General features: G+C 34.5%; 1 protein-coding gene across 2 annotated transcripts in view; it reads right to left on the bottom strand.

The window, feature by feature from the left end:
• Window positions 1-9942, bottom strand: part of LOC106955297 (FERM domain-containing protein 7) — a 20194-nt gene extending 10252 nt beyond the window's left edge. Inside the window, exons 1-10 of one of the 2 annotated variants that reach the window (XM_015045398.1) lie at window positions 9637-9942; window positions 5238-5342; window positions 5122-5164; window positions 4438-4516; window positions 4115-4212; window positions 3861-3975; window positions 3200-3347; window positions 2530-2625; window positions 1452-1615; window positions 27-95 (exon numbers count right to left, since the gene is read on the bottom strand). In XM_015045398.1, the coding sequence (XP_014900884.1) occupies window positions 27-95; window positions 1452-1615; window positions 2530-2625; window positions 3200-3347; window positions 3861-3975; window positions 4115-4212; window positions 4438-4516; window positions 5122-5164; window positions 5238-5342; window positions 9637-9765 (1046 nt within the window). In that variant the 5' untranslated portion in view covers window positions 9766-9942. Of the gene's footprint in view, window positions 1-26; window positions 96-1451; window positions 1616-2529; window positions 2626-3199; window positions 3348-3860; window positions 3976-4114; window positions 4213-4437; window positions 4517-5121; window positions 5165-5237; window positions 5343-9636 lie in introns of those variants that run through there. The other variant, XM_015045399.1, reaches the window with a different exon arrangement.
• Window positions 9943-13232: the final 3290 nt, after the last annotated feature.

Here is a 13232-nt window from a genome sequence, read left to right as displayed (position 1 = left end):
TTTTTTTTTTTCTGGTTGATTTTCACCTTTCAAAGCGTGATGGTTTCTTTTCTCCGGATCCCATACATTCCAGCAGCTGCTTCTGGGTTCTCCCACTGAAACATAGCAAAAAAACAAAAAAAACTTTTATTAGTCATTATCAGTTACACAAGTGCCTCAGATGTACTTCACAATTTCAATAACCTTACATTAACTCTTCTGTGACCATGGTTATTTTGTTTGTATAACTTTAACTGGGTTGATCCAGATAAATGAGACATGGTCAGGGTATATATATATTTTGTTTAATTGTACATTTTTCAGATTTTCTTCATCCCTTTCATCTGTTTCTTAATCTAAATGGATAAATCTGTGATCCTTCAACATTTCTTATTCGATTTTAGAATCTTTCTGAATGCTCTTTCATTGTAATCTGTCTTTAATATTTGATCGTTTTTGATTTCTTAATTCTGCAATCACATTAATTTGATTTCATATTGTTTTCCACTAGGTGGAGCTGTTTGTTTATACACTATAAATGTACCAATTCACCACAGAGAAGCACTATGAAAACAAAAAATGTACCAACCATTTTTTAGTTTCTCATTCAAATATCTTAGTTTACTCAAAATATGGCAAAACTAACTTGAAAGAATCTTTTCGGCAAGATATATGAGCTTGTTTTAAGTCGAGAATTCTTAAATATAGATTAAAAATAAGTACTAGTTCCACTGGCAGTCTTTTCCACTTATAATGGGAAAAATGGAAAAGATTTATAAATGTTCACTTATAACTAAATTTATAAGTGAAAATTTGCCGGTGGAATTGGTCCTTATTTTTAATATATTCAAGAATTATTGGCTAAAAATAAGCTGAAATATCTTGTTGAAGAGTTAATTTTAAGTTAGTTTTGTCTTAATTCAAGTGTGCTAAGATACATGAATGAGAAACTAGATAAAAATACATGGTGAGATTTTATGATTTTGCAGTGCTGATTAAAAAGAAAAATGAACTTTTGACGTACTGACTTTAAATTACATCTTTTAAACAAAAAGATGAAATATTACCAATTTTAAGTATTTTCCAGATTCAGACTACTAGAAAAATCCGATTAGCAACTATTTATGAGGGGAAAAAAATCCACTTTCATTGGGTTTTTTCTGAAAAATAAAATAACTAACTGTTAAACTGGTATTTAAAAGGCTTAAAATAGAAAAAATTCGCAAAAAATTGTAAGGTATTCAAAGGACTAGTGATGGTATTTATTTAAAAAAACAACAACTTTATACTGAATATTAAATTAACAATCTTAAAAATAGAAATTTTTGTGTCCAAAGACTAAAAAGATTAAATTATTAATACATATTTTATATATGAACAACACTGAAACCACCAACCTGACAGGAAGTCCAGTTGAGTTCTGTTCAAACATTTAGGATTACCTGGATCCATGACGGTTTAAATTGGAATACCTGTATCTGAATCTGGAGCCTTTGCAGGACAGCAGGGTTTTGTGAATGGGCTTCGGTTCCTCTGCCAGCTTGAAGAAAGCGTGATACTCCACACACATCTTCCAGAACGATTTACAAACATCGCGGCTCGCCATGGCGAACTCCAGCGTGTCCTTACATGAAGCCTGGATGGGCGGGAGACATTGCTTAGTATTCTGCTTAGGCTGATAAATCAAACATTATATAATTATTTTAACTCTGAAATCCGTCAAAAACGGATATTTTATAACGATTTTAGTTGATTCTAGTGTTATTTATAGTTTGTGCCACCTGGACTGTTGTTCAATGATGTTTTCAGCATCTAGGAAGTTGACTCTAAGGAAGAACTGCAAACATCCAAAACACCCAGCATGTGTTGGCATTAAGCCATTAGCTGTCAGTAATGGGGTGGTGGTAGTTTGATAGTCTCCAACAATCAGTCAACACTCGGACTGAAGTGCAGCAAACAAAATCTCATCAAGTAATTTTGGTTTAGTTTCTTGTGCAAATATCTCATTACACTTGAAATAAGACAAGCTGTCATTATTCTGCTACTGCTGAAAAAACACAATTTTGCATTTGCAGAGTTTCATTAAATAAGAAACTAAAATCACATGTGAAACAGTTTGTTCGTGTTATAAGTCATTTAAAAAACGTCACACCATCAGCCTCTAACTACTTCCCGTCTTCTTTGTCGTTTCTGTCAGTAGTAACACCCATGTGTTGATCACATGACTTGTGTGATGTGAAAAATGTTTTTCCATTGCAATTTTGTAAAATATATTAATTTTGATGCAGGCGAAAAACCTCATACTGGCACAAAAACCTGTCGTGTTTCTCCTGAATCCAAACAGTTGGCCACCATGGCTCTCCAGTGCCAGTTTCCAACATGCTGTCTCCTCGCAAATTTCAATCTTTAGTGTACATATCTACCATATCTACATATCATCACTTTCACATAGGAACATTTTTAAAGAGATTAGCTTAATGTTCAGCTCTTCCTGAATACAATCATAACCTGAAAAGTACTAGAAGAATTACACATACAGAAAGTTCTCACCCCAACTCTATCGTGAAGCTTAATGAGGAAATGTTTGCGTTTGAAGCTCAGTTTGCGGATCTTTGCCCAGCTGAATGTGTTGATTTTGGTGTTTCCCTGCAAAAAATAAAAAACAAATATCTCCATGACTACACAACATCAATTTATGATGAAAGATGTTTTAATGTCATTTAAAGCCATTTCATGTTTTGTTTTTAGCAGAAATTTTTGTTTTCTGCTGAAGCAACAGAAAACAGTGCATCATTTTCAAGTGGAAGAATAGTTATTGAAAATGTTTTAAAAATAAAATCTGAAAAGTGTGGCATGCATTTATATTTAGCCCCCTTTACTTGTACACCCATAAATAAAATACATTACAACCAACTGCCTTCAGATGCCATGCAAGAGTAAACAGAGTCCGACCGTGCAAAATAGATTGTAATCTCACAAAATAATAAAAACGTCCAGGAACTTTTCCAAAATCTTGAGTTTTATTAGTTATTATCAAGTATTTTAAAGTCTATGTTGACCTGTTTGTGGCACTAAATAATTCAATCAACTGCTTACTTTGCAAGATATTCAACAGATTCTTCTTCAGAGCGAGATAAAATAACCCCTTGGTAAGCTCTAACTTTATGAAGACGTAGTTTAATTGAATGTTGAAATATTTTGAACACCAGTAAGCATTTACCTGAAAGACCAGCACTCCAGAATGTGTGACGGCCAGGTTGATCCTCATTCCCTCCCCGTCGTTGGCGGCGTGCGGCCGGATGCCGTACATGTCCAGCTTCCTCGCCACCTCCAGCAGCTGGATGTCCGCGTCTGCTGGAGAGGCTCCTCTAAGGACAGAGACAAACAACAGATTATATTAGGAATTAAAAAGTTTAATTTTTTCAATTAAATTTTAAAAAATTAAAAAATTAAATTGAATTAAAAAAATAAAAAAATGTTGCCTAAATGTAATAACAGCATTCCTTTGGTGAATGATCATTTGTAGCAAAGGATGCATCTGCTGCTAAAGAATAGACTTTTATTTTGAAAAGCTCTGCCCTTTATATTTGATTTCGCATCAATACAGTGAAGGGTGGATCTGTTTAGTATTTTTTGGATTAATTGATTAGTAATTGGATAGCAAAAAAGGCTTAATGGGACTTTTTTTTAATAGAGTTTAATCCGGGTGGAGCTAAAACTATGCTACTTGAAGAGTTCTGAGTATAAAAAGAGTTTATTTTAAATGCAAAATTTATATTTTTTGTACAATTTCAGGCATAATGTCAGTATTGTGTTTTTAGAAATGATTTTGTCCAGGAAAATTTGATTTTAGAGTTGATTGATATCCTGTTTCTTTATACCTGTGTCTTTTATGAAGCTTGATTATTTTGTGGTCCAGATACTCCTGGTTAGGGACGTAGTGCTTCATCTCCAGGTGCTGATAATCCAGCTCCTCATCATAATCCCCGATTTCTGCTGTAAAAGAAAAAGACGCTCTTCTTCTATTTTTCTTCATATGTTGACTGAATCCATTCAAACATGCTCAAATGTATATTTGGATAAGATTTACTGTGAATAATTAAAGTTTGCTTCAGTTTGTGCTTTTCATGCTTACATTGTAGTATGTGTGAAACCAGCAGGGCGGCGCTGTTGTCATTACATGTCAGACTACCGTTGGACAAATCCTGCTTTATCTGTAAGGCAAAAAGATACCTGCGCATACAAAGCAGTTAACCAGGGTGGGAGCTGCATTTTGAATTTGTTCACTGTAAGTGTAGATATTGTTTATAAAGTGCTTGTTAGCATAAAAGAGACCTCACACATGTACAGTATATGAATACAATGGAGAGCTAACCATAACCGAATCATAGCTTATTTAAGAAGGTTGAATTGCTGCTAATTTTCATAATTTTAATTTCCTGTTGATTCAAACTTTACCTGGTAAGGCCTCTCTTTAGTTGCCCAGGGTCTGGTGGGAAGAACTTGACTATAAACCTAAAGAATAAGTCATTGGTGTCTGAGAAATAACAAAAAAGAGAGAGAAAATGTATTATTTTGCTAAATTTGCTGTTGAAATAACAAGTATTGCTAATGTGAGAAAAATAAAACTGGCATTTCCTATTTTTTTTTATTCATAGCCATATCGTGTGTGGTAAAAGGCCACTTATTGTAGGACTAGCCAAAGCATCAATCAACATGCTGTAGCTTAGAAGCTAACTCTGTGGTTATGGCTAGCTAGCTGTGTGGAGAACAAAAAACATCAAAATTATCAAAAATATTCTTTAATTTATTTGTTGTAACCTTGCCCTTGACATTTCTTCCCAGGATTTTGTATAACTTAATCAACTGAAATGACATGCTACAAGCTAGCTAGCCAGTTAGCTAGCTCCTTTAGGGGGAAAAAAAGCTGTTTATAACTCTTTCTAGTCATATTTACTGTGAAATTTGACTATAAAATTAACAATACAAATGCCTTAAAATGTATTTTCCCTAAAACTTCACAATCTGCTTTTAATTTGGTCTTTGCAGAAACTGGATGTCTAGTTAATTTTATGTTCCTGAAGTGCTAAAATTAGCTCTAATACCCCCAGTGGTCTCAAACATGAAGAGAAAATGACTTACATTTAATCTGTTTGACTAAGGGTTTTAGCAGTTCCAACCAAACCTGCAACAGAAACGTATTCAGAGACTCAACAGCATCTAAAATGTTTGCGTCTGTGTTATTTTTTGTTTCTTACATAATGGCCACTGTGGTGTCTGAACTCCAGTCCAAAGTATTCCTTCTCAAGCAGCTTCAGATGTCCACAAACTTTGTTGAAAAAATCTCCTCCTAAAACATTTTGCTGTCAAAAGAAGAGCAGAAATTAAAATGAGTGTTGGAGAGAAGGGCAATAACTGGGCTTCTTATAATTGAGAAGTTTTTTAATCTGGAGATACTCATGGGGCTTTTGGTGAAATATACCAACTTTGATTAATGTGTGATGAGTTTCTAAAATTTTTGAAGCAGTTAATTGACAGAAAATATGGATAGTTTTGTTTTTACAAACATCATTAATATGAATTTATCAAAACAATAAATCAAAATCCTTATGATAAATGATATGATAAATTGAAAACAGCCTAAATCAATGATGGATGGAAAAACAATATTGTATCAAGTATAAAGGGCTAAGATAAATTTAAAACATTACTGGTGTGATTGTCATTTTAGTCTGTTTTCTGATACTTGTTCTGATTATTTCATATAGTTTTTTTTTTACTGTTTTGATAGTTTTGTATAGCAATTATTTCTCTCTTTGTCTATTGTGTGTTTTTTTTATATTTTTCATCTAAAGTGTCTCAAATGTGAGACACTGCGTTTTCTTTATATTTTAAAATATATTTTTAGTAATTACGTACAGGGCTTTGTTTGTAATTTTGCCAATTACATTTTTAACAGTTATAATCATTAATGTTGTGCATTTTAGTTGCGAAGACAACTGTAAGTCAATATTTTGTGCAGATCCAGTCCTTCCAAATTGCTGCAGAATATATTGTTTATTATGCAAATGGGGCTTTTAGTTATCAGATTTATTCCAGTTCTATCCTGGATGGCTTGCATTTTTAACACATCTTTTCAGCCAAAAAATAGACTCTTCACAGTTCAGTTTAACTTTATAAATGCATTTTTTCTGCTTTTTTTTTACATCTGCACATCTATATTTTGCCTAAGTAAAAAGCCATGTTTGTGCATTGTTCACTTTCTCCAGCAGCAGAGGTTTATTTTAGTTTTCTCTGGCTGCTGCATGGTGTTTAACTCTGCAGAGTGGCTCACTGGAAGACCTTCATTAACTTGTCTTGGAGGAGGAGGAGGAAGAGGAAGAGTTGCTGCCGATTATAGAGAGATCAGAGTACAAAGTGATGATTACTGGAAACAAATAACCATCCTCAGAACAGTTGGTGACAGGAACGACGTTACATGAAGTGTAAGATGGGAAATCATCTGTAGAGCATTTGCTAATCTGTACTCTCAGGTTTTACTCATGTAAAACACTACAATAAAATAGATTTTGACCATTTTTTCCTCAAATCTGCTGCACAGTTTAGGTAGGTTGTACAGGCACAATTAAAAGTACTGTCCTTTAGTTAGCCAAGTTTCTTTTGCTTGTTTTTTTTAAGCATCCAGTGAAATGTTACCCAAAAACAGATTGTTCATGTCCATTTATTAAACTTTGCTAAATGCAGCAAGACTCTTATCACGTTTTTATAGGTGGAAATAAAACCCAAACCAGTTTTTTTTTTATTTTTATTTTTTTTTAGCATAATTAGTTAGCAGCTAGCTACAGAATAGCACTTCATTTTTGAAAATGTAGAAAGCATAAACTGTTAAAATACCTCTGTTTATTTGCAGCGTGTTTATATAAAGTAGTTTGTACCAATGAAATGTTACTTGAATCATATAAGTGTTCCAGTAGTAGGGTAAACGGCAACTTAGCGGTTAGCTAGTACGGCTAGCGGCATGCTAGCAAGGCCTGGTTATGATATTGGGGTGGTGGGCTATAGTTAGAGCTGTTTTCCTGATAAGTTCTGTCATTTACCAGCCCTTTGCCAATGTGTACAGATGTTTTTATGTTTTGTATTTTGGCAATAAAAGTGATTTAACAATAGATTGTTTTACTTTTTTTATTGGGAAAATCCTACTGACATTTGGATGTTGACATAACTTTGCTTTAACTTTTTCAATATTTAGTACCAGTGGACTATTCAGAACAGGTTGTATTATTTCCACATAATTATCCATTTAAAAAAATGAGATATAACATGATATAAAAGAAGTCGGACGCTATAAAGGCAAAATAACTTTTGGTATTGTCCAAAAATCTTTACTTAGTTTCTGAAGCAATAAAAAACTGCCATCCATAAGAAGATCTCCCATACATGCAACACAGCTTGTTCATGTTCTTTACATCAATCTGCTTTTTTTTTCTTTTCATCCTGTCTGATCATTAATTGTGTTTTTGCCCTGGAGGTTGAAGGATCGGGGTCAGAGGAGAAAACCTGTTTCCTCTTGTCTAACATGCACATCTCTGAGGTAAGCTGATTCGAAGAACCGTCTCTGACATCACAAACCTGATTTTAAGTTCAAATTTAAAACGGTTAAAGGTTACTATTGAAGGGTTGGAGCAGTAGTCTTAAAACTCTTACACTTCAAACTAGTAATTAGAATAACAGGAAAGAAGTTGCATCTGCAGTTCCACTTTTTGGATGGGTGTTTTACTCTCATTATCATCTTTATACTTGTAACAGGGTTTTATTTAAAAAAATATGTTATAGATGTTAAGTTTGTCAAAATTGGTTTATTTATGCTTCAAATTCATTTTGTTTCGTCAAATGGCCATTTTTACTGACATTTATTCCTGTAAAAGTTGTGCTGTGATGCTCTTAACAGTGGTTACCATAGCAACCAGTAACTGACAGCCCCTCCCCTTTTTCTGTTGTCATCTGTAACACTGTTTTCTTTAAAAGTGCTGTATTTTAACACATTTTAGACAAACGGCATTTATATTCATTCAGGGCTTTGTTTGTAATTTTGTTATGTCATATTTTTAACAGTTATAATTAATGTTGTTCATTTTAGCTGGTTAATTTTATAACCGTTAACTGCTGTCAACTGCTCATTGGGAGCTGTTGCTTTGTAGTTTGTTTAGGGTTATTTATTGTATTTTATTCATTGTAATGGGGCAGAAGCTGATGGTTAAATCCAAATTGATTTTCTCTCTTGGGGTAAATTCAGTGTGTCTGTTGTGAAGTCGGCCACATTGGAGCAGAGACAAACAAAGACGGGTTATAAACACATTACCTATGTTTATCATAGTTTATTTTTACTTCATGTCATCCACCCATTCTTCTTCTGCTGTTTGGTTTTCCCTCATCCCTCTGGCCTCCTATTATTAAGCCTGTACTGATGTCCCAGAGGTCGTGGTAAATGGAGCTACTTTGCAAACACAACACTGCGAGCTGAAACGGATACACACTCTGAGAATATGGCTCTAAAACTGCACTGCTGCCTCGCAGGCGACGCCACTGGTTTTAAAAACATACACACTGTTTACTCCTCATCCCCTGGCCTGGATCCTATGGGCTGGATGAAAGCCGACCATGCATCAGGTGGCTACAACAGTACAGGAAGTAATCACTTGATCCCTTTTCTGAATTTCTAACTTTATTCTCTCACAAGCTTTTTTTTTTTAATTTTTGGTAATGCTCATCTGGCAGCTCTGCTTTATATAACCTGAATATGCTGTGGTGCGTATCAGAGCTAAAACCTAAAGGAGTAATGTGGAAGGGAATGCTTAATGTCTGCAGGTACCTTGGATGGTTACCATGGCGACGGAATGCATGCTGTAGGAGCAACGTTGCTGACCAAAGAGCAACAGAACACTAAATGATCCTGTTGCTTAAGTAATCAAACAGCTAATATCCAACATTTAAAGGAAAAATCTACATTAATTATTTATTTATTTTTATCAATTTATAAATACGTGTATAGAAATGGGTTCCAGAGTGGAAATCTCGCCCTCGTGTATTTATCTTGAGAACTAAAACATATATTTTGTGGAAACTAGGGCAGCAATAGATATTTTTTTAGTAATTTATTATTTTATAAATTATTCTGATGATTTGATTAATTAATAAGTAAAACAAAATTGGCGCATTCTTCACATTTTTCATTTAACCTCTTAAGCCTTTTTTATACATTACTGGAAATAAATTAAAAGATGCAAGATGTAAGGAAATTCCTTTATTAAAATGCAATAACACAGCATTCCTTTGGTGAAAGCGTGATTCGTTTACTTCTAACACCAATCTTTCTGCTTAACTTAACATCAATGTGATTATTTAATTTGAAGAAGTACTTATCTGATGCAGAGAAGCTATTAATTAATGGGTTTCATTAGTACATTCATGTACAATCGGTCTTTGAGAACATTTATGATCTTAATATGACCCAAAATTAAGTTTAGTTTGGCACTGCTGGTTTAAATTGTGGAAAAAATCATCCTGATTAATTTTTCAACCCGTCATTTTTTAAAAACAAAAGAAAAGCATGTAAAAGTTATTGCAGAGCTGAAACACATGAGGGTATTTTGTGTTTACCTCCACCTCGAACGTGCGCTCGCTGTCGTCCAGGAAGATCACGCGCAGCCGGAGTTTGGTCTCCTTGGAGACCCGCGGCTTGGTCGCGAGACCTCCCAGAGTTCGAGTCCGCCGATGCCGGTCTCCCATCGTCCGATTTTCTCAGGAGAAACACAAACTACGACAGTAAATCCATCTTCACGAGAGTGAAAGAGTAAGGCTTCACGCGCTCCTCTTCACCCTCATCATCCTCGCGGCTGCTGAAGCTGCTGTGCGAGCGCGCGCTGTCCGGATGCGTCATGGCACGCGGCAGTTGTCCTGAGCCGCTGATCAGAGTCTGAAGAGCTGCAGCTGCAGGAAAGCGAGAGCTAAACGCCTCTGAGAGCCGCCTCCTGTGGCGCTCCGAAGATCAAACTTTACGAGAAAAACAAAAACAAAAATATATCTTTAAACCCGAACTAAACCAGCCATTAGCCTATTTCTTTCATTGATTTTTATAGATATTGATCGTTTTTGACATGTTCAATATTTTTTCTCGACCAAGAAACATGGAAATTTTGCCTTACTGAATTTTTTTTTTACTATTACTTATTATTTATGTATTTCTCATGCCACTAATCTGATTTATTTAATGAATCTGCAGAAACCTTTAGACTCTGAAGTGTATATTTTTAATATACATTTCCTTATATATTCATTTTCTTGGACTTATTGGCAACTTTTTCATGTTTTCTATTTAAAGGTCCTAAACATATATAAGTTATTCTGTTAGATTTAAGACCATAAATTTGTGCTAAACTGAATGAAATTCATCTGTGTAAACAGTAATATATGACTATAATGTTCGATGTAGCGCAATAATGATAATATAATCATGTTAAAATGTGTATTTTCTTCTTTATTTGTAAGTCATACCAGTTTATTGTCGGTGTATAAATCAAATATTCACAAGAACATGCATAACTAACAGAGCAAATTAGTTATTATATGTTAAAGTGAAACATGTCTAATTTATTTCACTGCTGTATTCTGTGTTGCTGCTTTACAGCAAACATTAACTAATAAGAGACAAAAAAAACAGGAATGCCACTAAAATGAGGCCATTTTGACCAATAAGCTAAAATATTCAACATATATTGACTAGTACAGTAGTGTCCAAAATTGTATGAATGTGAAAAAATCTATATGAGGCCACAGCGTGCGCGCGTGTGTGTGTGTGTGTGTGTGTGTGTGTGTGTGTGTGTGTGTGTGTGTGCGTGCGTGCGTGCGTGTGTGTGTGTGTGTGTGTCCTCTATAAGAATAATATGAATTTCACGGTGGCTGGATGCTTTCAGAGAGCTGACCTGTTCAAAAGTAGGCCAGTAGTGCAGATCCTTCACCCGCCTGCAGCGGCGTTGACGACTGAGCACTTAATGTTTGGGCCTGTGAGTGTGTGTGAGTGTGTGTAGATGTTATTTTGTTACCTCACAGGAACATTTCTTTCTGTGATTACTGACCTTGTTGAGAGCAGAAACATTTACTGGGTGCAAAGCCCAGTCCTACTGTGGTAATGCAGTTTCTAGGAACCTGACTGGGAGTTGACAGGGACAAAGTCTTGGTTAGGGGTGTCCAAAGTGTGGTCCGGGGGCCATTTGTGGCCCTCGGATTGATTTTTGTGGCCCGCAACTCCAGTTCAAGAAAGATGTGAATTTGTTTGTTAAACTTTTATTTCTAATCAGTATAAAACTGTTATAGACATAATTTTCTTACAGTGGAAAATGTTAAATACAACACTTTTTGCAGCCAAACTTTTATAGTAAATGGACATTTTTACTGAAAAACCAACTTCACTGTATCCAAATCAACTTTTATGTAATATAACAAGCTTTTTGAAAAAAAAGTGTCCCAAATTTTGTTCTTATAACTGAGAATACTTTCTTTTAATACAGCAAAAGTGCATAATGCTTTTTAAGTTTTGGCTCTACAATGAAGAGACTTCTTATTTATTATTATTATTTTCTTGGTCTGCGAGTACTTTTGACTTGACGATGTTGTCCTTACCAAGATGAAAACATTGCATTTATTTACAGTGTGAGATTTGTTCTGAAGGTTTAAACATACAATGTAAACATGATCTGTTTAAGTCCACATTTATTTTATCAAGGAAGTGAGAAAAGTTTAGTAATTAGACTATAAATATAATCTCATGTGTTCTATCATTATATTTATTGCTTAACACTGGCTCTATGTTTGAGATGGTAAATAAAATGTTTTTAAAAAAACACAATGTGGTTATCCTGGTCTAATTCTTCTGACGCACTCACATGAAATCTGTCCCAAAATAAAATCTCCTTTTTCTTTTTGTCGGTGTCACAATGAAGCCACTAGATGGAGATAAAGACCAAAAAAACTAAACAGTTTACTTCTATAAACATGACATGATGTGAAATTGGTAACTTCAACTAAAACCTTAAAATAGTTTGGAAATGCTGTTCCAAATGTCCTGTTTAATTCTGAAATACCGAATAAAGCACGTAATGACTCATAGCTACTACATACCAACAGTGTGTACTCTAATCTGATACTGACGTAATCTATGTTAGCAGATTTAAGCAATAATAAATGTATATGTTAACTTTAAAACAGTTGGGGACCTGTAGCTGCAGGAAAGAGTTAAAATATATATAATTTTTAATATAATTTGTGCTCCGGCTTTTTCTTTTCTTTTGAATTTTGAGATCTATTGTATTTTATTCTCTAATTATGCCTTTTGCAACTATTTGCCACCTTTATGGACAAAATACCCACTGACTTCCACTGAAATCACTTTATTTTTAGGGTTTTGCTGACCCTAAAAACGTTAAGAATTTATTTTTGAAGAAAGTCATTTTAATAAGCAAAAAAAAAAATGTTTTCAAATATATTTATGTCACTAATTTCCTTTAGAGATATTTAAATTTACAGAAAATACAATGGAGAAAGGACAAAGACGCTGCACATGGACAGAAACCGGGAATCGTACTTGGGACAACCGAGTCCAGGACTTCAGTCTCTGCACCTGCAGCGCATGCGCAGCCACCCACTGGCACATTAGTTCATTTAACAGATTTCTGAAAAAAGCAGACAGAAAAAGAAACAAACAAACACAAATATTATATTATGGTAACAACTGTATTTGTTAATGAACATCTTTGTCGTGAAAATATCCACAGAAGAGTCACTTTTAGGAAAGAACAGAAATTCAGTTGCAGCCGTTACCGGAAGCTTCCACGTTCTCCATCACATTTCCGTAAATGAAGCTGCTGACGTCAGTCTTCCGGTGGTGGTATCAGAAGAGGTAAGCTAATAACTGAATCCTTTATTATTAAGCTTGTTTATATTTATTCACTTTATAGTTTTTATACTAGATTAAACGAAGTATTTAAATGTATATTTAAAGGTTTATGTTATTTGACCCCGGTTAGCTAGCTAGCGTTGGCTAAGCTAACGGTTCCAATGCTTCAGCCAACCGCTGAAGGGTTTACCTTGTTGGGCTGTTTAAACGTTTACCCCTGTGAAAACTGACTTTGTATGCTTTGAAAATAAAATGTTAAAACGTTCTTAAAACTGCTAAGCATCACATGACTACTGTCTCAAAA

The sequence above is a fragment of the Poecilia latipinna genome, unplaced genomic scaffold (genome assembly GCF_001443285.1).
Source record: "Poecilia latipinna isolate Pla-1442-1.1 unplaced genomic scaffold, P_latipinna-1.0 Scaffold724, whole genome shotgun sequence".
In the NCBI taxonomy this organism is placed as follows: domain Eukaryota; kingdom Metazoa; phylum Chordata; class Actinopteri; order Cyprinodontiformes; family Poeciliidae; genus Poecilia; species Poecilia latipinna.
This window is presented reverse-complemented; position numbering and strand designations above follow the sequence as displayed.